This window comes from Myotis yumanensis, unplaced genomic scaffold (assembly GCF_028538775.1).
Source record: "Myotis yumanensis isolate MYYU_CA2020_CCGP unplaced genomic scaffold, mMyoYum1.0.hap1 SCAF_2, whole genome shotgun sequence".
NCBI lineage: Eukaryota > Metazoa > Chordata > Mammalia > Chiroptera > Vespertilionidae > Myotis > Myotis yumanensis.
The window spans coordinates 157,807,966-157,833,380 of NW_027223753.1; the positions used below are offsets into that span (position 1 = coordinate 157,807,966).

The following is a 25,415-nucleotide window of genomic DNA, read 5'->3' on the forward strand; positions in this document are numbered from 1 at the left end:
TTACAACTCATAACCAACCACAACAGTCTTTCAAATTTTGTAATCTAGAAAAATGTCAGGTTTCCATAGTCACTAAATTAATGGCACTAAAGAATAATACTAAATACTATAATATCAACACTGTTCAGTTAGTTCTACGCTACTTAGTATTAAAATTGTTAGATTCTGGACTAAATGTAAGAAGGTACCGACCTTAGTTAGCAAAATGACCTCATTTCTAATTAGAGCATGCATCCGTAAATCTGTTAAGACTGTGGAAGAAGAAGGAACTGGAGTAGAAAGAGATCTGGTATAATTCATCTCTTATCCCTTGCATCTAGCATAGAGAGTAAATGTTACTATACACTTAATGTATGTATTCATGTACTGAGACAATTCAATAAACAGATGAGCAATGATATAGCAAGTAATCCAGGCAAATACCAATATTATAAGGATTTTAGTTTTTTAAAAAAATAAATGCTTGTCAATTAAAGCTAAAATACAATTACTTTTCCAAAGTATAGAATCAAATTCCAACAACACACTTTTAATACAATACAGCAAAATGTTTGATATGGCAAAATTCACACAGAGGGTTAGTTAATACAAGATCACATTCTTTTGTGTGTCCTGGGGGAATAAAGGAGGTAAAGAATTGAAGTAGCTTAAAATATTCTTTTTAGAGCATTTACCATTACAAGGTAATATAGAAATTTGATTCAATAAGTTGTATCTTGTTCTGAAAATAAATTGTAATTATCGAATCATGTTGCTAAATTACATTTATTACCAGTTTTAAATATCTATATATACCTATATAGATATTCCTAATTCACAAGATTTCAAATACAGAAAATTTAAAAATCAGATAAAAAAGTAATTTGACTAAAAGTACATGAATTTTCAACATCCTTTGTTTATACTTTAAAGTCCCAAACTTTATAAAAAGTTAAAAACTGATTATTTAAAATATTCCTCCCATTATGTTTTTGTTTCTCATGAATATGAAGTGGGCTCAGAAATACAACACCAATTGTAGGCACACAAGTCTCTCCATGATTGCTGTAAAGTGATTGCTGAGTTTAATATTCCTTTCCAATAATACATCAATGTCAACCATTTAAGTTAGTGAAAAGATTCTCTTAAAACATCAGTTACAGACAGAAATACTAACCAATTTAGTAATGTTTTTATAGTACCAGCAATAGAGGTGTCAATCTTATCCTATTTTCTTCCCCAGAGATTTGGAATAAAACAATTTTATCCACAACCAAAGGAAGAAATAAGTTGTTGAATGCAATTTCTCCAGGCACCATGGCTTTCTGGTATGGCAGTATATAAAAAACTTTCATTAAACTAAATGCATTTTAATATTTACAGGATTGAATACTATCTCTTGTGATAAAGTGAGACAGAGCAATACTAGGTAAGTCTAGTAGCACCCAAATCAGTATTACCCTGAAAATGCTCAATAATGTGCAACATGTGTTATTCGTGAACTGTTATTTGCTACATCATTCTTGGCAAATATGGACCAAGAAGAGAGAAAAAGAAATAAGATATTTACATGCAAAAATATTAAAACATATACACCCTCACCTTCAGCCTAGTATTATAGATAAGCCACTCACAAAATATGGTAGGCCTCATGGCAATAGCATCTTTATATACTATTAATATAAAGTTGATTAGAAACTATCACGCCTTAGTGTTAGCAGATAAATTTTCTTTATAAAATAATATAAAAGAGAACATACCTTTGCACTGATTTTATTTATGGCTTTGACCTTCTGAGAGGATGCATGCCTGGGATTCCCTCTCCAGAAGCCCTAGACTCATAGACATTAGGCCCTGTTTAGCGAAAGGAATCCCTCAGGATCACAGTTTTTCTCCCTCAAGTCAAGTGCAAAGGGTGACAAGACTGTCATAAACAACTTATTAAATTACCTAGTTCCCCCCAAAATCTGGATGTAGACTGGAGGATTTAAGGCACATACTTTTCTGAGCTGAAGACACGGCTACCTTTAAAAAGATCATGACTAATGAAAATACAAAATTGGATGCTATTAAATTCATCACATTAATGTTACAGAGTATAGTGTTTAATACAGACAGTGAAGCTCAAGTGCTTCTTTTCTATACAGAGGAAATCAGAACTATGTATTGCAGATCATGCTGCCTAAAAACCTATACAGGAGCTTTTACTGTTGTTAAACGCCCAGCTCACTATTTTGAACTAAATGGGTAGTAATAGTTACACCACCACAATTAAATCTGTTTTGGATAAGAAGGGGTCATTAAAAATTAGGTATTTCTGAATGCAGCTTAATTTTATATACTCATACTATAACTGATATAGTTTAGCCTACAAAAGGTCTTATTATTCAGAATAACTCTTTATATAAAATGCTTTAAAAGATCAAACTTTATTTGCAGAAATTATGTTTTGTGGGTGTGTGTTTTTTTTTCCATAGTGCAAAGGTAAACATTAACCAAGACTGTACCACAAATTCCAGGTTAATGAGGTATTACTTACTCCCTTTGGAAAGAGCAAGGTTGGCTATAGGAAATTCTTATTACTTGCTGGCCCTTCATTATGGAGGAATGTGGGCAATATCCCAATAGCAGAAACTAAAGAAATCAACGAGAAAGGCTTTCAGATGGTAGTCTGGCAACTTAATTTTAAAACAATTCACTATTACTTTAAAGAACTTTCTTTGCTCAGAGATATCCCTGGTAACTTCTATTTCCCTGCCCTTTGTTGCTTTAAAAGATTTCTTTCATTTCACACTCCAGCAATGAGCCTTTTCCCTCTTTCTTGTTTAAAACTGATATTCACAATGTTTGTGTGGAATTGGTCTGCAGTGTTATACTGCACTAGTGTGAACTGTCTTTAACTTTTATTTACATCAATACAAAAATTTCTCAAATTTGAGTTACAATTTACAATGCAAGTCTTTTCTTCCAAATTTCATAGCCCAAAGTTCCAGGTATTAGGAATTTTAGTAAGAGACTCCTCTGGCACACATTTAGAAGTAAAATATGAACGGTAACCCCCCAGACCTATTTTACCTACTCAAATACAGGGAATACTGACAACCCTGACTAGCTTGTCCTTAGGTCAGCCATTCTCTGGCACCATGAAAGCAAAATTTTCCTAGTTCCTAAAATCCTAAGACTACTTCACCTCTCAGTTTCATGACACTGAGAACTATATTCTAAGGATAAAGATTACTAAGAATGTTCAATGTATCCATTTCAATTTTAAATATTACCACTGAAGAATTTCATTCTAAACACTTTAATGCTTTGGCTAAGTAGTTTTATCCACATAAGTTTTGGTCACTAAAATTGTCCAAGTAGAGCTAAACATACTTATTTCACTATGAAAATTGGTGCATATTCTATACATCTCAAAAGATAAAGATTATTAACTATAGTTTAAACACAAATATGTGACTTACCAACTAAAGAGATATAGACTATCATTTTAAATACAGAGTGAGCTAGATGATTCGGGAGCTGATTATCTGGTTTCTAGAATATCAGGTCCCTTATATCTCACCTTCTGGTTTAATTTCTAGTCACCAAGAAAGGGAAGGTAGGGGGAAAAAAACAGGGGGGAAATCTTAGGAATTAGCAGCTCTTATAAAAGGTTAAAAGGTAAAAAGCTCTTGTAAAAGATTTTTTAAAAAGATAAAACACCTATAACGTAGATTTCAGTAAAAGTCACGAAAGACAGCTGGACACTGATCTTAGGTTTTCAAATGCACATATAGAGAACCATAGCAAACATTTTGATAGTTTGCTATATACATCTACATTATATAGCAAAAGCTAGAAACCGTTTCTGGTTAGACCTACTTACGCATCTGTAAAAGCTCAATCAGTGCATCTTATTTCTGGGAAGCTGGAAAGAGGTATGTAAGGTTGAACACCATATTTACCATACCTATCCATTTTCTTTTTTATTTTTTTTTTACAAAGATCAATTCTTAAAAAAGATTACCCAAGCTGTTACTTAGGCGAAGCTTGTAATAAATTTGAAAGTAAATTGAGGCATTTAAGCCAGAAAAATTTGGTCCTATTCAAATTTTACTATGAATACATTATTTATTTTCTATGAAAATATTTTATATATCTAAACTGAGTCACTTACAAAACATTTTGAGTTTGCCACTTAGGTACTACCTAAGTCATCTTTACTATTCATACGTTTGTAGTCTATAACTTGCTGTGGTTCAAATGGAGAAGTAAACAAGACTTGTTATTACTTCCATTGTAAGACATAATCACCCATGTATACTTTGCTAGGCAGTAGAAATATACTAGATTGTGTCCATAGACGTAGAAAATTTCTGAATCAAAAGGGAAAAAGAATCTTACTACATTATAACAAGGGGAAGGGACTTACTTTATAGCAGCGTTTCACAACTGCAGTCATGAAACTTTCATGTTGTTTCATGAATTAACATATAATAAACAGACAAACCCTAAACTACCCTACAGTATATTTTCTTCTAAAGTAAAAAAATACTACATATGACAAAAACCTAATACATATACATATCATTACTGTAAAACAATCTGCTTTAAGAAATGATGTGCTCATTCATGAATGCCAGCAAGTCAGAAGGGAGGCCACCTCCTGCTTGCAATGCATTTCTGATCTGCATCTAAGATTGCTAGTATGTGTTGTGTATCTTATTTTATAATACCAGCTTGTTACTGAACTTATCAATATAAAAAAATATTTTAAAAATATTCCATGGTTAAACTGATTTTGAAAATTGTTCTATTGTGTACAAACACGACTGCTGCCCAAATTTTATTTGGTTTGTTGTGATGTTTTTCTAGTGTTTTTTTAAAATCTAGAGGAAGTTATAGTTCAGTACACACAGGCAATAAAGTCATAACTGACTGTTAAAATTTTAAAGTCATTTTCCCACTCCTTTGTGCAAGATACAAAAAAGCTTACATGAATCTCTATTCTGTCCAAAGAAATCTGACAAATTTTTTTTCAATCAAAAACTATTATCTCTTATGATGAACAGAGTGATCAAGACTGAGGCCTCTCATGAAGTGTAAAAGTGATTTGCTAGGGGTGTACTTCATGTTTAAGCAGAAAATGAAGGTAAGGTAGTAATGAGCTCAGGTGTCAGATATACAGTTGTTTACCTAGTTCTGTTAAGCATATTTCAGCGTTCTGCACAGTATGGCTGGCTATAGGCTACTCTGGCATCATCTCTTGCATAAACTTCCAAATCCTAGCTAGGATTTAAGGCACTATAACAGTCATTGCTGGATTACCTAAGGGTAATAGCAATCATATAAAATAAAGGAGCAGAACTGAAGAGTTTTAAAATCCCACATAAGGTTATATCCCTTACTTTACCAGATAGTGGGGTCAGAAAGGTTTAGGGCCCATGTAACCATCTGTGAGCTTATCTGAATAGCTCTGTAATTTAGACATATGGGCAATATATGAAGAAGGTTAGTTCTATTATGGTATAGTGTTCAACCTAAACCCAAGGACAACTCTGGTAATAATTACAGCTTTGATCATTTATTTCTTTATCTTAATTGTTACCACTCAAGGTTTATTATAGCATTGCTTTTCAGAATGTTCTAGTCTGCTGTGGGAGTTATGCAAAACTTGAGCGAAAACTGCAAACAATCAGCCAAATTTAAAACGCCCATTCAGAGTGAATTACATTTAAATCCAAACATGGAAATGGACTCATTCCTGCTGAATGGGTAGATGATACATAAAATCTTTTATTTATATCACCTCTGACTCTTTCATGGACATTCAAGATGAAGATAATGTTTCTAGTGAACCTCACAGTCTACTCTCTTTTCTAATAACCTTTTCTCAGTCTTTTAGTGTTTCACTCCACTCTGCACTCTTCAACCAAGAAGAACTTTCTGCATTCTGTGTGCGGCAACACTAGCTTCGTCCTCCGAGTCAGATTCGCTCTGGGATGTGGAACTGCAAGGCGAAGAGCACTCTGGTGAACACAAGTAGTGCATCAGGGGGAGGCGGTACTTTCCACAGAAGTCCACAAATTTTATTTGTCTGACACAGCAGTCAAAGTACACTCCTGGAGAGAAGGAGGAATAAGTATAAAGTAATCATTACAAAGCACAGAATCAGTTTCTTTTGCAACCATTTCTCCAGCATTCTGAAGCAATGTCATGTACAGACTTCTCTGTTGTGAATCTTAAGCAGAACTAGATGTTTCTATAGCTGTTTATAGCTATTTATAATGATTTGGCTGTGAAGGGGAGGCCAGATTTACCTAAAAGGGAGATGGTATTAAAAGGACACTGTTTATTTAGCTTGTTTTCTCTCGGTGATTTGATAGACAGTGCCTGATAGTACTACCCTACTGTCAAGAAACTTAAAAAGCCTACAAAACTTCAAAATTTACAGAAAGGAGACAACTTTTGGTATCCTTGTTCTTTATGTTTTGAGAAGCAAAATAAAAAGAAAAAAGATGATATCTTACATTTCGACAGGTTCTAACTCTACACACTTCAAAGCTGTTTCATGAATGGTTTCATAGGGTTTTCACACAATTATATATTGTTAGGTAGACTGAAACTAGTACCTTTTAATCCTCACCTATGAATATTTTTCCATTAATTTTTAAGAGTGGAAGAGAGAGGGAAAAACAGAGAGTAACACCAAAATTGGTTGCCTCCTGCACGTGCTCTGACCAGGACCCGGGCTGGGGAGGAACCTGCAACTGAGGTACATGCCCTTGACCAGAATCGAACCCGGGAGCCTTCGAGCCGCAGTCCAACACTATCCACTGAGCCAAACTGGCTAGGGTTATTCAGCTCTTTTGATTCCTAATTTTGATTCCACAGTGCTCCTGAACTGTGGCCCTTCAGCTAAGTAAAAATACATTTAGAGCTGAGAGAAAAGCAGAGGTTGCTGTATATCAGGGTTCTAGCTGCTCCTTCAAGATACCGCACATGTCAAACCTAGGCTGTCACAATGATTGCAGTATAACTGGAACATCTAGAACTCTGGGTCAAATTGCCTCTCTAGAGAGGAATCTCAACCTCTATACCTTACCTAAATTTCCTCTGGCACCAACAACTCTGTGTGTGTCACAAAAAGAACCAAAATAACAAGATGTGGTCCAAAGAAGAAATAACAATTTCTATTTATTTTTCCCTAACACTACCCCATTAACTTCCTAATTTTTTTGATCCTACAGTAACTATAACTCATCCTATATAATAAAAGGCTAATATGCAAATTGATCGAACGGCAGAACGATCAGTCGCTATGACATGCACCAACCACCAGGGGGCAGACGCCCAACGCAGGAGCTGCCCCCTGGTGGTCAGTGCACTCCCACATGGGGAGTGCCGCTCAGCCAGAAGCCAGGCTCATGGCTGGCAAGCGCAGCGGTGGTGGCGGGAGCCTCTCCTGCCTCCACGGCAGTGCTAAGGATCGCGAGGAGTCCCGGACTGTGAGAGCATGCAGGCTGGGCTGAGGGACCCCCTCCCCGCCGCCGCCCCAGTACACAACTGTTGTGCACCGAGCCTCTAATCCTATCTAATAAAGGACAAAAAGGGTAATTAACACTTGGATTGCGGGAAACGAGTTAAGTCGGCTCGCGTGAATTGCGCGTACTCCGCGGGAGCCGTCTTAACTCCGTTCATATAGATTTGTGGTGGAGTGCGGGAAACGTGTAAACTCGGGCCGATTGTAACTGCGTATTACCAAATATTTGTTTGTTTGCCGTTCACAAAGATACCTACCTGCGTATGCGAACCGCCATCTTATATTTTGGCGGGAAATTCACCCGACACCGTAGTGTTAACCGTACCTCTGCTATGCTTCCCATTGGCTAATCAGGGCGATATGCAAATTAACTGCCAACAAAGATGGCGGTTAATTTGCATACGTAGGTGCCAAGCCACGGACTGAGGCGTTAGGCCTGGGCAGGGGCGGAGCCAGCCAGCGATCCTTGATGGCGGTGGCGCGGAGCTGGGGGTGCCCTGCCCACACCTAACGCCTCAGCCAGAGGCGTTAGGCCTGGGCAGGGGTGGAGCAGGAGATCATGGAGAGCTGGGTATCCCCTGCCCAGGCCTAATGCCTCAGCCAGAGGTGTTAGGTCTGGGCAGGGGCGGTGCCAGGGATCACGGGTAGCAGGGGCTGAGCCGGCCATGGTGGGAGCTGGGGGTTCCCTGCCCAGGGCTAATGACTCGGCCAGAGGCGTTAGGCCTGGGCAGGGGCCAAGCCGGCAATTGGTGTGAACTACAGAGGAAACACCTTTTCTGACTGCTGATTGGCTTAGCTCCCTGTATGCCACTGGTAATATTCTTAGTAACTTGGGTAATAAGAGTTCAAATAGGTGATCTAGAGTTTTTTACCACACTCCTGGAGAAAAAAAAGGAAGGTCTGCTGCTAGAGGGTTAAGAAATGTCATATCCTGTCCTAGCTGGTTTTGCTCAGTGGATAATGCCTCAGCCTGCCCACTGCAGGGTCTAGGTTCAATTCTGACCAAGGGCATGTACCTAGGTTGCAGGCTCCTCCCTGGCCGGGGCCCAGGTCAGGGCTCATGCAGGAGGCAACCAATCAAAGTGTCCTCTCACTTTGATGTTTCTCTCTGTCTTTCCCTTTCTCTTCCACATTCTCTAAAAATCAATGGAAACATATCCTCAGGTGAGGATAAAAAAAGAAGAAATGTCATATCCTATGAAAGACACATCTTGAAAATGCCTAAAAAAAGTTGTCATTTTTTCATGGCAAAGGGACTGGAGTCCGTGTTGATGAAAACACCTTGGTGGCTGCGGTGACTGGCAGTGGCTGCAACAGTGGGGTGATGGGGCTGGTGCCTTCCCCTAATCAGCCTGGTCGCCTCCCACAAAGGGAGGCCAGACTGCGTGGCTTAGTCCCGCTCCCCAAGGGAAGCAGGGAGCAGGGAGCATGGCATCCCCTGAGGGCTCCCAGTATGTGATAGGGGGCAAGCTGGGCTGAGGGACACCCCGCCCCCCACTCCAGTGCACAAATTTTTGTGCACCGGGCCTCTAGTAGTTTAATAAAGGAAATTCAAGGTATGTTACTTTGAACAATTTAGGAAAGTAGAAGAATGCAATAAACTGGTCAATCAGTATTTATATACCCTCAAAATATGTTAGCTTCCTAAGGAAGAAACAAAATAAAGCATTATAGAGTTACCATGAGTTAAAATAGTACAATATTATCTTGTCATTCATAAGATCTCAGACTACATAGAGAAAATGTCTCACAAAATATACAATTACTTTTGCTTAGAGTTTAATAACTAATGAGTCTGGGAGGGGAAAATGTCAATGGTTCATTTTATATATTATCTTAAATTTTAAACTAATAATTTAAAATGCAATTTTGTTCCTAAGATAAGTAGCAAATCAGTATATTGAAGAAGTAATTCAGAAACAAATAAGAGAAAAAGTGAATTCTTGTAGAGGTCCATTTCCAGAAAAGGATAGATTTAAAGAGATTAGACAGAGACTACTGAGTCTGAAGGCCTGGTGTGAATGTTGTCCCTTGTCATTGTTAAAGCCAACTTAGGAAAGAGAACCAGAGAAAAGTTTAAGCAATTATAATCTGGCACAGCACAGCAATCTATACTTCTAAGAGTGAGTGACTAGAAAGGCTCGAATATTGTTCTTTTTGAACCAATGTCTTTTTTCTCTTGATATTCTTTGAGGAACTTAAATGATTTTCTCCTTTTTAATAAACCTTATAATGGTTTCAAGACATGATGGGACTTCCAAGAAAAATCTCTGATCATAATTATATATTATTTCCTCAGCACCTACATATATCCAACAACAGTAAAAACCTTTCTGTACCCCCATCAAATTGAATTTTTTAAGTAGCAGTCTTCTATGAGGGAGCCAAAATAAAATGACCTATCAGTCACCAACTCCCACTCACACTCCCTGGCACTCCATGCCCTTCATAACCTACTCTCAATCAATCTTTTATAAACTCTTTTCTCTCATTACTCCCCTAATTGTACAACTGAGCCAATTACTCATTCAACATTCTGCTCCATACTGCTGTTTTATCTCCAATTTTATTCTTTCCTTCTGAAAAGTTTATCCTCAATCTTACCCTAACAAAATCCAACTCATACGTCAAGAATCATCTCATCTTTTCCAGATGTAGTTAAATGAACTCTCTCCCTCTTCTGATTTCCAATACTACACTGAATTCCTACTTCATTCTGCCTTACATTATAGCATTTGTTTCATTCTCTCCATATACTCTAAACTGAAGAAATTTTGAGCCATGGATTTAAAAGTATATAAAATTCCAATGTACATTCTGAAATTGGCACACATTCTGCCCATTCTCATATATCTTGAATCATACTCTATAAAGGTACCGGATACTCAGATTGGTGATTCTAAGTAGCTAAACATTTTAGAGATTCTTTCTAGGCAATTAGGATTGTTATGCTTCTTTTTAAAAAAAAAAAAATATATATATATATATATATATATATATATATATATATATATATATTTTTTTTTTAGTGATTTCTGAGAGGAAGGGAGAGGGAGAGCGAGATAGAAACATCAATGATGAGAGAGAATCATTGATCGGCTGCCTCTTGCACACCCCCTACTGAGCATCAAGCCCGCAACCCAGGCATGTGCCCTTGGCTGGAATGGAACCTGGGACCCGTAAGTCCGCAGGCTGATGCTCTACCCACCGAATCAAACAGACTAGGGCTGTTATGCTCCTTTTATGTTTCCTCTCATTTTACAAATCTTATGACAGTTCCAAAACAGGATAAGACTTTCTGGGTGTTTTCCTTGTGTATGGATCATAAAGGACTATGAAAAGAATAGAAAGAAAAGAAAAAGAATCAAATCCAGAGAGGGTCTCAGTTTCTGGTAAAAGGGTGAAAGGATGAGAGAAACAGACTAATTACCTTTCTCTGAAAGAAGACAGCTAATGAAAACACTGAGATCATCAATTTTGAAAATAGCTAACTGAATGGAAAACAAGGACACTAAATTAGCTTACCTCCACACTTTGGGTTTGGGCAATTGCTGGCTAAGCTCAAGTATCTAAGAAGATTCCCAGGAAGATCACAGGGAGTGTAGGAAATATTTCGAATTTTAATAGTCCGAGCAGCTAATTCCAGGAGAGTCGGAGGATCATAGGTTAAATCTCTAACAAAACGAACAACCAACGGATTTCCTCGCAAACTCAATTCTTCCAAATGAATAAGGTTGAGGATCTCTCGAGGCAGGTATGTCAGCAAGTTATTGTGAAGACTGAGGGATCGAAGCGAATGCAACCTGGAATGAGTGCAGAACAAAAATCAATGACAGTAAGCAAGATATCTACCAAGAAAGTTAAGTTCTTCACTTAACCTGATTTCCCCATAATGTGCAATTAACACTTGGATTGCGGGAAACGAGTTAAGTCGGCTCGCGTGAATTGCGCGTACTCCGCGGGAGCCGTCTTAACTCGGTTCATATAGATTTGCGGTGGAGTGCGGGAAACGTGTAAACTCGGGCCGATTGTAACTGCGTATTACCAAATATTTGTTTGTTTGCCGTTCACAAAGATACCTACCTGCGTATGCGAACCGTTTCATACCCATACTTCGAACCCATACTTCAAAAGATATAGGCATTTTAAACTAACTCTGATTTTGCGTGGCAAACCTAAATAATTGCCCGCGCCATCTTATATTTTGGCGGGAAATTCACCCGACACCGTAGTGTTAAGATTAGGTTAATGGAAATAAAATTTAAAAGTGCTAAAACTAGATCAGAGTACAGATTTGTAAATGTCATCATGGGCTTTTGCCCATGGAATCTCAAATAGTACAGAATACTTAAGAGAATATTCTGATGTACTAGATGAAATATAATGCTAGATTTAAACATTTTGGGGGGATGTTTTATCAGAGAACCAAAAAAGGGAAAGATTCTAAATGCAGCAGGAATCAAGACCCTTCACATTATCTCATTAGGATAGGAATCTACACTAATAAAAGAGAAACATGGTAATTAGCGTACGACCGCTACCCTTCCCATTGGCTAATCAGCATATCCTTATGCAAATTAACTGTCAGCCAAGATTGCGGCCGGCAGCCATGCACTGAAGCGAGCAGGGAGGCTTGCTTGCTCCCGTGACTGCGGACTCCAACGTTCCCCGCCTGCTGCTCCCTGCCTCTCAGCTGCAACTCTAAGAAACTATGTACTATGTTGCAAATAAGAAGCTAAACAAAACCCCAGAAACCGGCTTTCAGTCAGCCAGGTTCAGCCAGCCGGCCGCAACATTGTATCGATGTTTTCAGCAGCGAGGCCTCAGAGCTAAAGCTGGCCCAGAATAAAAAAAAGAAAAAGAAAAAAAGGAGCGGTTGGGAGCTTCAGTCACCCGCTTTCGGAAAACAGCCCTCAGCCCCTCACCCAGACTGGCCAGGCACCCCAGTGGGGACCCCCACCCTGATCCAGGACACCCTTCAGGGCAAACCAGCCAGCCCCTACCCAGGCACCGGGCCTCTATCCTTTATAGTAAAACGGTAATATGCTTCCCGGCACCGGGATCAGCGGAGCAGCGAGGCTCCCGGCACCGGGATCAGTGTGACAGGGGGCAGCGCCCAAACCCCCTGATCAGCCCTGCTCTGTGCCTGATGGGGGGAGCTCCCCAATCCCGATTGCCCTGCGGCTCTGTGTTTGACAGGGTGCGGTGCACCAACCCCCTGATCGGCCCTGCTCTGTGTGTGACAGGGTGCGGCGCTCCAACGCCCCTCCCCCTCACGGGCCTTGCTCTGTGTGTGACAGGGTAGAGCCATAACCTCTCATTGGCCCTGCCCTGAGTGTGTTAGGGTGCAGTGCCCCAACCCCCTGATCCACCCTGCTCTGTGTGTGACAGGGGGCAGTGCCCCAGCTCCCCTATCGGCCCTACTTTGTGAGTGACAGGGGGGAGCTCCTCAACCCCCTGATTGGCCCTGCTCTGTGCATGACAGGGGGGAGCTCCCCAACCCCCTGATCGACCCTGCTCTGTGTGACAGGGGGCAGCACCCCAACCCCCTGATCGGCCCTGCTCTGTGCGTGACAGGGGGTGGCGCCGCAACCTCCCCATCGACCCTGCCTTGAGTGTGACAGGGGGCGGTGCCCCAACCCCCCAATCTGCCCTACCCTGAGTGTGACTGGGGGTGGCATCGCAACCTCCTGATCCACCCTGCTCTGTGAATGACAGGGGGCGGCGCCCCAACTCCCCAGTCGGCCCTGCTCTGAGCCTGACCAGGGGCTGCACTTAGGGATTGGGCCTGCCCTCTGCCACCCAGGAGCAGGCCTAAGCCAGCAGGTCGTTATCTCCCAAGGGGTCCCAGACTGCGAGAGCACAAATTTTTGTGCACCAGGCCTCTAGTGCTTTATATAAAATTAACAAACTCCCATAAAAACCTGGGAAATCTCTGTCAATGAATACCCTATTTTTTATTACAATATACAAATATTGTTAGAAATAAACCACAGCCTTTAAAAGTAACATTAAAAATAAGCAACCCCATTCACAGCAAACATAATGGTAATTCTCATGTAACATCAAGTTCTTTCTACCTATAAAACATGTGGGTGAATGCCAAAACAGTAATTCCTAAGCATGTATCTCCATCTATAATAATAAAAGCCTAATCTATAATAATAAAAGCCTAACATGCAAATTAGATTGGACAGCGGAACGACCTTCCGGACAGCAGTTAGGGGCGATCAGGCAGGCAGGCGACTGGTTTGGGGCGATCAGGCAGGCAGGTAGGCAAGCGGTTAGGAGCCAGCGGTCTCAGATTACAAGAGGGTGCAGGCATCCTCCCCCCTCCACCACCACACCGTGCACAAATTTCGTGTACTGGGCCTCTAGTGTATACATAAGCTGCTTGAAACTACTCACTGTGAAAGCTGAGGAGGTACACTTTGAATTCTGTTGTCACATAATACCAAGTAATTTAGAGAAGGCAGATTTGCTAATTCTGGCGGGATTTCTTTGATGAAGTTTCCTCCAAGATATAAACACTCTAAACTGCAAAGATAAACAAAAATAAAAAGTAAATAAACCAAAGCTAGATAAGATACTCCAATTCCTTTATTACAATGAACACATTTCATTTATTCATTCAGCAAATGTTTTACTTAGGATCTGCTATATGCCATACAGTCTCTAGAGAAGTAATGTAATCTTCAGGGAGCTTATATTATAGGCAAGCAGACAAGACACACCAATATTAGGCAATATTATCAATACTACCTTTAGGGAGCAACTCTAGGATCAAACTCAGGCTGACCTGTGGCAGGGCCACAAACAAGTCCCAGCCTGGAGGGCAGAGCTCTCCTAGCATAATTAAGCCTGACCTTGTAGCCCTCCCTAATTCCTTCCTAAGTAACTAATGGATTGTGGGAGGTGCAGCAAGTGTTACATTTGTATACATGTAAATCTACCCTTGTTTTAATCAGACTATAAAATAAAGCATTGGCTTGTAGGCTGGGTCTTCCTGTCCTCATCCAGGCACGGGAGATCCACGGAGCCCCAGCTGTATTCTCATTTGTCTTTTCTTCAATCCTCCACCACCCCTCCTCAGGTTCACCCTTGGCCGTGCTGGCGCAGCACAACTACCTAGTGGTTTTATTTTTGTTTGTATTTATTTTATTGAATCCCAGCTCTACCACTCACCAGTGCAAGAATTTGGACCAGTTATTTAATGTTATGCTCCGGTTTCTTCTTTAAAGTGGAATAATGTTGTTATATATCATGTTAAGTACCTAGCCAACAAATATGAACCAGACACCTACCATGCACCATTCTAGGGAATTTAGTGAAAATAAAACCAATTACTTGACCTTAAGTAGCTTACATTCTAGTGAGACAGACAATAAATCAATGAATTTGTATATATTTTGTCAGACAGCTTTAAGTACTATAAAGAAAAAGGGAAGTAACCAGATGTTGATGAGAGTGATATTCTAGGTGGGAAGGGGTGGGGGGGTCTTAAAGGGTTTCTTGTAGGCGATGACATTTGAACAAAGATTTGAATGAAATGACTGAGTACAAATCCCTGAGGTAGAAAAATGCTTGTGCTATAAAAGAGCAACACAGCCAGTGTGGGTAGATCAGGGAGCCAAAGGCAGGACAGTGATAGTCACATAGGTCAGACAGGTAGTCTAGAAAGGACAGTTCAGGTCCTCCAGACCTCAGGAAGGACTTTGAATTGTATAAAGTTGTGCTCTTTACAAGAGTTACACTTACAATAGAAATACCTCAATACATTAAAAGTGAAGGGATAAAAAAGCACATCTCTACCATTTCACATCTGGACTACTACAATAGCCTCCGGTCTTGAGCTTCCATTCTTCCCATCACACTCCCTTCTCACTTCAGCAGCTATTTTCCACACAACAGCCACGGTATCCTTCTAGAGCAGCCGTTTCCAATGGGTCTGCTACAAGAATTTTAAAAACATGCAATGCCTGACTATTTAGTCAGGGGCACTGACCTCTTTTCCCTTAGACCAGCGGTTCTCAACCTGTGGGTTGCGACCCCTTTGGCGGTCAAACGACCCTTTCACAGGGATCACCTAAGACCATCCTGCATATCAGATATTTACATTACGATTCATAACAGTAGCAACATTACAGTTATGAAGTAGCAACGAAAATAATTTTATGGTTGGGTCACAACATGAGGAACCGTATTTAAAGGGCCAGAAGGTTGAGAACCACTGCCTTAGACTGTCAAAAAAAAGAAAATGACAACAGCCAACACAACAGTTACCATCCCGTGTGAATGAATCAAAATTATACTTTTTTTAGTCAGATTGGCAAGAAATAAATTTTTTGGTGTGCTACAAAATTTTAGTAATTAGTTTATGTATGCCATGAGATAAAAAAGGTTGATAGGTTGGCTGGGCATTAATTTCTAGGATGACAGTTACTTTTATTAGCCTAGGACAGTGGTTGGCAAACTCATTAGTCAACAGAGCCAAATATCAACAGTACAACGATTGAAATTTCTTTTGAGAGCCAAGTTTTTTAAACTTAAACTATGTAGGTAGGTACATTGTTGTTAACTTAATTAGGGTACTCCTAAACTGGCCTTTGCTAAAAACTTTCTCAATCTGATTGAGGTACGTTCGCTGAGGTCGACTGCTGGAGTCTAGTCCCAGCGGGTCCAGGGGTCCCCAAAGGTGTGGACGGAGTCAGCGAAGAAGGAATGACACAAAGACAGCCTTCAGTTGATCAGCAGTCTAGTCAGGACCTCTAGCCAGGATCTCCAGCCAAAGTTCTGGTCGGAGTTCTGGTTAGGAACTGATGAGGATCTGATGTTTATTGTCTTTATACCAGCCGATTTTAATCCTGTCAATTTCTATTACAAAGGTTAGGGTGTTTCTTATCTCCATTCCAGGGAGTAAAGATTATGTAGCTTAACTACCCGCCTGGCACTTAATTAAGGGGTTGTATCCCCTCCCTAACCTCAGGGAAAGATCCCCACCTGGGGAAACAACCTTTCTCGGAGAGGTGACCTTGGTTAAAACACATGGCACTAAGGAGAGCAAACATATTAAGAACAATATGCTATATATGCCAGGTCCCTTGAAACATATGCTGTGCAGATGTTTCTTTCCTGCAGCGACTGTGTCAAGCAGCAAGGATGGACCGGCTTCCAGCAGTCGACCCCTTCCAACTCTCCCATCCACACTCGTCTTGTATACTTGTTTCGTCTATCTCCTTTCCGAAAAACGACTTCTGCGCATAGGCCATGGAGTTTCAATCGCACTGTACGTGTGTGCCCTCACGTGGTATTTTGTGGAAGAACCACACTCAAGTGGCCAAGGAGCCGCATGTGGCTCGCCAGCCCCGGTTTGCCGGCCACTGGCCTAGGAAGTTACTGCTCTGTGATCTTATTTTAGCCAGTATTAGCATATTGCTCGTTTGTAGGTAATCTGGTGTTCTTTTTTTATTAGGAGCTTTTAGAATCTTTTTTCTTTATTTAACCCGATTGTTCTGAAGTTTTATCATGATCAGTTTTAAGTACTCTTTTTAATTGTGGGAAATTCTAAACCATTATTATTTCAAACATTCCTTTCCTACATGCTCTCTATTCTCTTTCTAGAATTTCTAATAGCTAGCAGTGGAACTTCAGAATCAATTATCCATGTTTTTAAATATTTTTTATTCTATAAGCTATCTTTCGGCCTATTAAGTTCATAATTACATTTTTTCATTCCTAGGAATTCTAACTAGGGTTTTCATAACTGTCAATTTTTAAACTTCTTATTCTTGTTTCATTGATGAAGTTCCCTCCTTTACCTCTCTGACATTCAAAATTATGCTTATTGTAAAGAGTTTTGTAGGTAGCCTTATTACATGTATTTTCTAGGTTTAATTTCTTCCATTTGTTGAATTTCCTATCTTTACTTCATTATCTCGCCTTCCTTTATGTGTGGTGATTCAAAGTTTTGTCATTTTAAAAACATACTAATGATACTCTTTTTCTATTTCTGACTGCATAAATCTCTTAGATTTATAATGCTTAAAAACAAACAAGTTTAATTCCAATATGTTGTTATTATTATTTTTTTTGTCTTTCAAATACTGTATCAAAAATCAACTGTAGCCGAAACCAGTTTGGCTCAGTGGATAGAGCGTCGGCCTGCGGACTGAAGGGTCCCAGGTTCGATTCCGGTCAGGGGCATGTGCCTGGGTTGTGAGCGCATCCCCGGTGGGAGATGTGGGGGGGGGGGGGGGGAGCGGGGGACGGATGATCGATGTTTCTGGCTCTCTATCTCTCTCCCTTCCTCTCTGTAATAAATCAATAAAATATATTTTTTAAAAAAATCAACTGTATTCAAGACTAAATTCACTTATATGTAAATGTTTAAGCACTGGTCTAAAAACTTCCTAGGCAAGATTTTTGGGGCTTAACAAAAATGGTCTAAATTAATGCTCAGTTATTCAGAAATAGCTGTTTTTCAATGATTAGAGTCAAGAGAACAGAATAGAATTAGAATCAGAATAGAAAGGACACATATATAATAACTTAATCAATAATAAAAAAAAGAATCAGAATAGAATATTTGGAGCCCCCCAAACAGAAACTACTCTGGAAAAATAATTATATTAATGAGAAGACTATCTGGAAAAAAATATTAGCTAACTTGGAAGTCGTTTTATAAAGGATTAAACAGTTAAAGAACAACTTGCATTATAGTCTACCGAAGGAGAAAAGAAAATGAATAAAGGGGAGAGTGAATGAGAGCAAATTTAAATATTGCCTTTTCTATTTAAGTAACTAACCTAGATAAATTAGTGTCTGGTGGTCAGTTACTACTCAATGACTTTTTCTCTCAATATTTTGGAGTGGGTTGGGAGGCATACAGACAAAGGATGCCAAACCTTAGTAGTTACTGTGACTTGGCAGTGAAGAATCTGATGTTCTAAAATATAACCAAGCCAATGATTTCAAGATTATATAATTCTCTTTTGCAACTGATGGGTGTCATTAATCAGATTACACAACCAGCACATTAAATGTACACTTTGAAACTCAAATAATTCCCAAAGTTCTAGGAACATGAAGCCTATAAATTATTTATAAAATTAAATTTCCAAAACACACTCTATTGTTTCCAAACCCACTTTTCTGTAAAAACGAAGGAAAACTATTGTTGAATTTAAAACAAAACTGTAGTATTTAAAAGTTCTTATAGTCGTCAGCACTGCACCTCTGCTGATCAGGCTTGGAACAATTCTATTCTTTCAGTGCTGGACAGATACAGAAAACAGGAAAATCATTCACAAAATTTACAGAATTCTTCCTTTCCTTTCTGTTTACCATTAACAGACCATCCTTAGATTTGTTTCTTGAATAGTATCTCAGTTCTCCAATCCTTAGCAATACTGAAGTAGGTGGCTTTTCTCTAGCAAAGGCCAATGACCCATTGAAAAAAAATACAGTAGGGTCCCTTAGTGTCAATCAACTTTAATCATAGATATAAGTAGAAAATGTTTTTCTTCTCCATCCAAATAAAAACAACATTACTAATAAATATAACAAAAGTATACATTAGTCCTATAATTACTGTTAAAGGGAGATGAAATTACAGTGAGACATATTTGTAGACAAAAAGGCAGAAAACAAACAGAGAAAGAACCATATATGTATGGATAAAGAAAGTAATTTTCTTGAGATACCATCCTCATATTGAATTATTTTCAAACACTATCACTGACTACAGGCTTTTAGAGTACATTCTATGTTCAAAAGTAGAAGCACAAATGGAGGAATCATCCCTTGGTACTTGCCCCAAATTAAGGCAATAAAAGAAAGAAATCAGAAGGAAGAAGTTGAGAACCAGAGAAAAACTCAGTATGTGATTCTAAATGGGAGAAAAACATTTTTATTTAAACTTTATCACTTCCTATTTATCATCTGGTCCAGTCACTTCTTTTTTAAGATACCAATTTATTAGCTTCAAAACACTCTAGGGCAGCAGTCGCCAACCTTTTGGACCTTACCAACCATTAGTGGTCTGCCCACTGCTCTAGGGCATTAATAATTACCTTTGTTTCTATCACAAGTCTCTTATCTTCAATTTCTAAAGCCACATCAGACAGTAAGAGAAGGGTCATGAATAGAAAAGGGAAGGCATTACTTGAGAAGAAAATACTGAGAGAAATGGTACTAAGTGAAACTCACTTGTGCTCAAACCTACTCTCCAAATGTCTAGAATCCTGGATACCAAACAGTCCTGAAGCTTTTGCTTTTTAAAATAATTACTGGGCGTTAAGTTACTAAGCATCTGAGCTAATTGAGAGGAATAAGTTTAGATGTCATATGAAACAGGCCAAAATACCAAATAAGTTACTTTCAACATTATAAAAACAAAAATAAGTTTGTCTATATACTAGCCAAAGAGGTATTATACCTACTTGTTGGAGAATAACCTGATACTTTGATGATTAGAATCTACATCCACAACCTTATGGTTCACACTGAGCTTAATTTACTCTATGGGAATGAAGTTAATAAATATAAGATTTTCAAAAAATAAAAATATATACATATATAAGATTTTCAGCATCTACTTATTTGTTACTAGTGGCCCGGTGTATGGTTTCATGCACATTGAAAGGAAATTAGAAGAAAGATTTGTGCAGTAATTACATTACTGCAAAAAATTACATGTCAAAATAGTATATATAACATCTATATATTCTATATATATAAAAGCCTAAGCAACTGTCCAACCGGTAGCTATGACATGCAATGACCACCAGGGGGCAGAGGATTAATGCAGGAGCTGCTGAGCTGTGGAGACTTGGCAGTTGTGGTTCTCGGATGTAGCACCCAGAATGAGAGGAGGGAGCTTGATTCTGGGGTGTGTCACCCGAGAACCACCCTCTTGCAATCCAGAACCCCTAGGAGGATATTGGAGAGCCGGTTTCAGCCCGATCCCCGCAGGCCAGGCTGAGGGACCCCGTTTCACTCTGCAGACGACCTTCGAACCACGGTGCCGCCCCAGATGTGGCCGGCCAGGGAGGGACCACAGGAGGTTGGCTCCAGGACATGTCCGACCTGTCTCGCCCAGTCCCGCTCCGCCCCACCTTCTAATTAATTTCCTTTCAATATGCACCCATCTATGCACTGGGGCACTAGTATTATAAAATTAATACATGCATGCAATTGGCACCAGTGAGAGCTTTATATGTATCGGGCATGCGTGAGTCAATGTTTATTTTTAAATTTCCAGTGCATGTCATATATACTGGCCGGTAGGTTGGTCAGACGTCCGGACAGACATACGGTGGGACGTATGGTCGGTCACTTAGCTTTTTATATATATAGATACTTCAAAACTGACCTTTCAGAAACCATTTCTTCAAAAGAGTTTGCCGCTAGGATCAAAGATTAACAAAGCACAGAAAACATACATGAAGACACCCTACAAATCTGTAGAGGTTAATTATGCCAATTAAGCTAATTATTCATATCTGTTATTCTTTCCTGAAATGAAGGCTGGGGATAAAGGAGACCTTCACATGGATTATACACTCTGCAATACTTTTAAAATTGCTGTTAAAGAGGATAGATATCTTCCTAACATCCAACAGATGAGTAATCAAAGAACTAGGTTCTAGACCAGCCGTGGGCAAACTACGGCCCTCGGGCTGGATCGGGCCAGTTTGAAATGAATAAAACTAAAAAAAAAAAAAAAAGACCATACCCTTTTATATAATGATGTTTACTTTGAATTTATATTAGTTCACACAAACACTCCGTCCATGCTTTTGTTCCGGCCCTCGAGTCCAGTTTAAGAACCCATTGTGGCCCTCCAGTCAAATCGTTTGCCCACTCCTGGAGGTCTGGCTCAAATGGATTTGCCACCTTCCCTCTTGGCCACTTTCTCACTATGCTCTAATACAATGTCCTCCTTTCAAAATTGTGATCTTCAGTCCTTCTTGCCTCTGGGCTTTCACCTGTGCTGCTCCTTCAACTTGGACTGATCCCTCCCCACCCTCTCCTAGTTAATTCATACTCCTCCTTCAAAAATTCAGTTCAAATGTTACTTGCTGAAGAACCAAACTACATCAGGCAGGCCACTGTTATTTCATTTCAAGGCACTCTGTATGTCTTCATAGAACTTACAATTGTAATTAAATAATGAGGTTTAATGTCTCTTGTAGTGTTAGCTTCAGGAGGGCAGAATCATGTTCACCACAGTATCCCCAGCACCTGACACATGGTAGGTACTAAATAAATATCCATGATGAGTAAATGAAGACATATCTTGTCCAAATGCCTCATTTTACAGATTAGGAGGCTGTAGTGAGGATATATTAAGTGACTTGCCTAAGGCTGGGACATCAAGAGACCTTATTCTCAGGCCAATGTTCTTTCCACTACAATTAGCTCTATGGTCCCTCCCATCTTTAGCATTCTGTTATCTCAGAAAATTCAAATAAAAGCTGTGGAATATTTTCAGATGAAAGACACTTTTTTTCACTTTGGACGATCCACTGGTTCTTGCACTATTTTCTTACTCTCCTGCACAGCACATTTAAGGGACTTTTGCTACCTGTGTCTCTACTTCTTCCTTGCATTTAATTCAACATACATTAGCTGAATAAGGCAGACCTGTATACAAGGAATTATAATCAATAGGATAAATGCAATGGTGGGATGAGTGAGGTACAGAGGAAGTACAGTATAGATCATAAATTAGTTGTGGTTCATGAAGCAGTTAAGAAAACAAAGATATCACCCTCGTGGTGGGTGCTGAAGGATGAATAGGAATTTACCAGGTACAGGCAACATTTCAGGCAAAAGGAAAAGGCCATGAAGAGTTACTGCATTCATTCTATGCATATTTACTGTGTGCCCATCGGTGCTGGTAAACTGCATGGCTTACTGAATTCCACAAGTAGTACAGTAGTTCCCTTTTATTTGCAGTTTTGTTTCCCCAGTGTCAGTTACCCGTGGTCAAGTGTGGCCCAAAATTATTCAATGGAAAATTCCAGAAGTAAACAATTCATAAGTTTTAAATTATGCACTGTTCTGTCTAGTGTGATGAAATCTAGTACCAACCTGTTCTATTCCGCCTGGGTTGTGAATCATCCCTTTGTCCAGCATATACACGCTGCATACACTACCCACTCATAAGTCACTTAGCCATCTAGTTAATCGGATCAACTGTCAAGTCACATTTACTTAGTAATAGCTCCAAAGAGCAAGAGCAGTGATGCTGGCAATTCTGGTATGTCAAAGAAAAGCTTTAAAGTACTTCCTGCAAGTAAAAAGGTGAAAGTTCTCTACTTAGAGGAAAGAAAAAAAAATCGTATGCTGAGTTTGCTAAAAAACTAAGGTAGGGATGATCTGTGGAATTGTGAAGGAAACAGAAATCTGAGCTAGTTTTTCTGTTCCATCTCAAAACGCGTAAGTTATGACCACCGTGCCTGTAAGTGCTGAATTAATAGGAAAAAGGCATTAAATCTGTGGGTGGAAGACGTGAGCAAAGACTACATTCATGTTTATTTCAAGTACGTAGTTATAGTTGTTCCTTTTATTATGTTGTTTATCTCTTACTGTGCCTAACTTACAAATTAAACTTTATCACAGGTAGGTGCATATTGAAAAATACATGGTATAAATAGGGCCAGGTACTATCTGAGGTTTCCAGTATCCACTAGGGACCTGAAAACACGGCCTCCCCACCCTCCACCCCCTGCCACGGGGGACTTGGGCGTTGCTGTTACTAGAGACCAGGGAGCTGTAAATGTCCTAGAAAGCAAGGTTCGGATCAGAGTACATCGTATGTCTGGCTAAAAGGCACAAACTTTGATCTATAGCAGCGACTTTCAACCGATGTGCCGCCAGAATTTTAAAAACATGCAATACCTGACTATTTAGTCAGGGGCACTGACCTCTCTTCCCGGATTGTCAAACAAAGTAATAGCCAACACAACAATAACCGCCTGGTGTGAATGAATCAAAAATTGTTTTTTTTTCTTATCAGATCAGCAAAAAAACCCCAATACATTTTTCGGTGTCCCGCAGAATTTTGGTCATCAGTTTATGCGTGCCATGAGATGAACAAGAGTGAAAACCGCTGGTCTATAGGCGGGGAAAACGGCCAAGGGCTATTACAAAGCAAGAAAGTGACAACATCAGCATTTGAGTAGCTATCCGTCTGAATCACGCCAAGAGAGACAGAAAAACGGCCTCGAAAATCTGCTTCGGGGAAATACAACACCCCAAACGCGGCCCCACGCCGCCTCGCTAGATCCGCTGAGCTGGCGGGGCCGTGCTCACCGCCCACGAGTTGCAGTGGTTCTCAACCTTCCTAATGCCGCGACCCTTTAATACAGTTCCTCATGTGGTGACCCCCAATTTCATTGTGACAAACTGAACATAATTAAAGCATAGTGATTAATCACAAAAAAATATAAAATTCTGGCGGCAGAATTATATATGTGTTTTCCGATGGTCTTAGGCGACCCCGGTGAAAGGGTCGTTCGACCCCCAAAGGGGCCGCGACCCACAGGTTGAGAACCGCTGGAAAGGGAACGAGGCGGTTACGCGACAACTAAACTGCGCGCAGACCAGGCCCCCGCCCGGCGGCCCCGGCCCCTCCCCGTCGGCGGGACCCGCTCACCTCCGCAAGTTCTCGATCTCGGCCGGGATGGTCTGCAGCTGGTTGCCCCCCAGGCTGAGGGTCTGCAGCGCGCGCAGCTCCAGCACCGAGGCGGGCACCTCCTGGAAGCAGTTCCCGCTGAGGTTGAGCACCTGGAGGCTGCGCGCGAGCGGCGACCGCGCCAGCCCCTTGGGCAGCGCGCCGGGCCCGCCGAGCCGGTTGTTCTTGGCCAGCAGCGTGCGCAGGCCGCGCAGCGCCAGCAGCTCGGGCCCCAGCGCCGTCAGCGCGTTGCCGCTCACGTCCAGCAGCTGGAGGTGCGGGAAGCCGCTGCCCAGGGCCCGCGGCAGCGACGCCAGACGGTTGTGCGGCAGCAGCAGCCGCAGCAGCGCCTCCCGCGCGCCGCGCCGCTCCTCGCCCCGCGACTCCAGCTCGGACTCCAGCGTCTCGGGGGACACGCTGAGGCGGGACAAGTTCAGCTCGGCCTCCCCGCCCGCGGTCACGGCCGCCCCGGCCTCCTCCATCCGGCCCGCCGCGGGGCGCGCGGCCCCGGAACCCGGAGAGCGCCGCGCGCGACCCCCAGGCCCGGAGCTGCGCGGCCCCGGAACCTGAAGCGAGAGCTTCCTCGGAAGAGGCGGGCCGGACCTTAATCCCGCGCGTCCCCGCCTAGTCACGGGACCTGGGGCGCCGGGTGCGCGCCGCTCTGCGGCCCGGCGGCGTCTCACGTGGCCCTGGCGTGCGGGGGGCGGGGGCGGAGGCCTGTGGGCTGCCACGTTGCTCTCCGGGCGGGCGGGCAGGGCTTGGTGAGCCGCCCTTTGTAAGGTCCCCAGAGCCAGGACGAGGCAGACAGGGTAAGGGTGGGAGGAGGAAGAGTGGAGGGGCCACTCCCACTTGGTAGAGAAAGAGATTAAAGTCTTTGGTAACTTAGAATTTTGGAGTTCTGCTAGGCTAAATAATAAACATTAAGTAGCTAGGTATTTTGAAATAACAGGATACTGAAATATTAATCTGAGTTCTCTTAATAGAGAATCTAGAGCAGTGGTTCTCAACCTTGGCTGCACATTTGAATCACCTGGGAATCTTTTTTTAAAATCCTGATTTCCGGGCCTCATCCTCTGGCAATTCTGTTTCTTTGTTTTTTGTTTTTGTTTTTTAATTAAATCTTTATTGTTCAGATTATTACATTTGTTCCTCTTTTTCCCCCCCATAACTCCCCTCCTCTCAGTTCCTGCCCCACCCTCCGCCCTCACTCCCCACCCCCTGTCCTCA

The 25,415-nt window shown here is 41.1% G+C and overlaps 1 protein-coding gene across 1 annotated transcript; it reads right to left on the reverse strand.

The window, feature by feature from the left end:
* Positions 1 to 420: 420 nt before the first annotated feature.
* Positions 421 to 24,781, reverse strand: LRRC58 (leucine rich repeat containing 58). The gene is made up of 4 exons (XM_070406273.1): positions 24,171 to 24,781; positions 13,916 to 14,044; positions 11,033 to 11,310; positions 421 to 6,086 (listed from the first exon to the last, which is right to left on the reverse strand). Exons 1-4 carry the CDS (start codon positions 24,668 to 24,670, stop codon positions 5,893 to 5,895), a joined length of 1,101 nt encoding a protein of 366 aa, XP_070262374.1. The 5' UTR covers positions 24,671 to 24,781; the 3' UTR covers positions 421 to 5,892.
* Between the last annotated feature and the right edge of the window lie 634 nt (positions 24,782 to 25,415).

What these genes read in the sequence shown, in the direction of transcription:
- LRRC58 (XM_070406273.1), bottom strand. Translation starts at nt 24,670, where the DNA reads ATGGAGGAGGCCGGGGCGGCCGTGACCGCGGGCGGGGAGGCCGAGCTG. An exon ending in GAGATCGAGAACTTGCGGAG is followed by an intron (nt 14,045 to 24,170) that starts GTGAGCGGGTCC and finishes TTATCTTTGCAG; the next exon opens with TTTAGAGTGTTTATATCTTG. An exon ending in GTACCTCCTCAGCTTTCACA is followed by an intron (nt 11,311 to 13,915) that starts GTGAGTAGTTTC and finishes CACTCATTCCAG; the next exon opens with GTTGCATTCGCTTCGATCCC.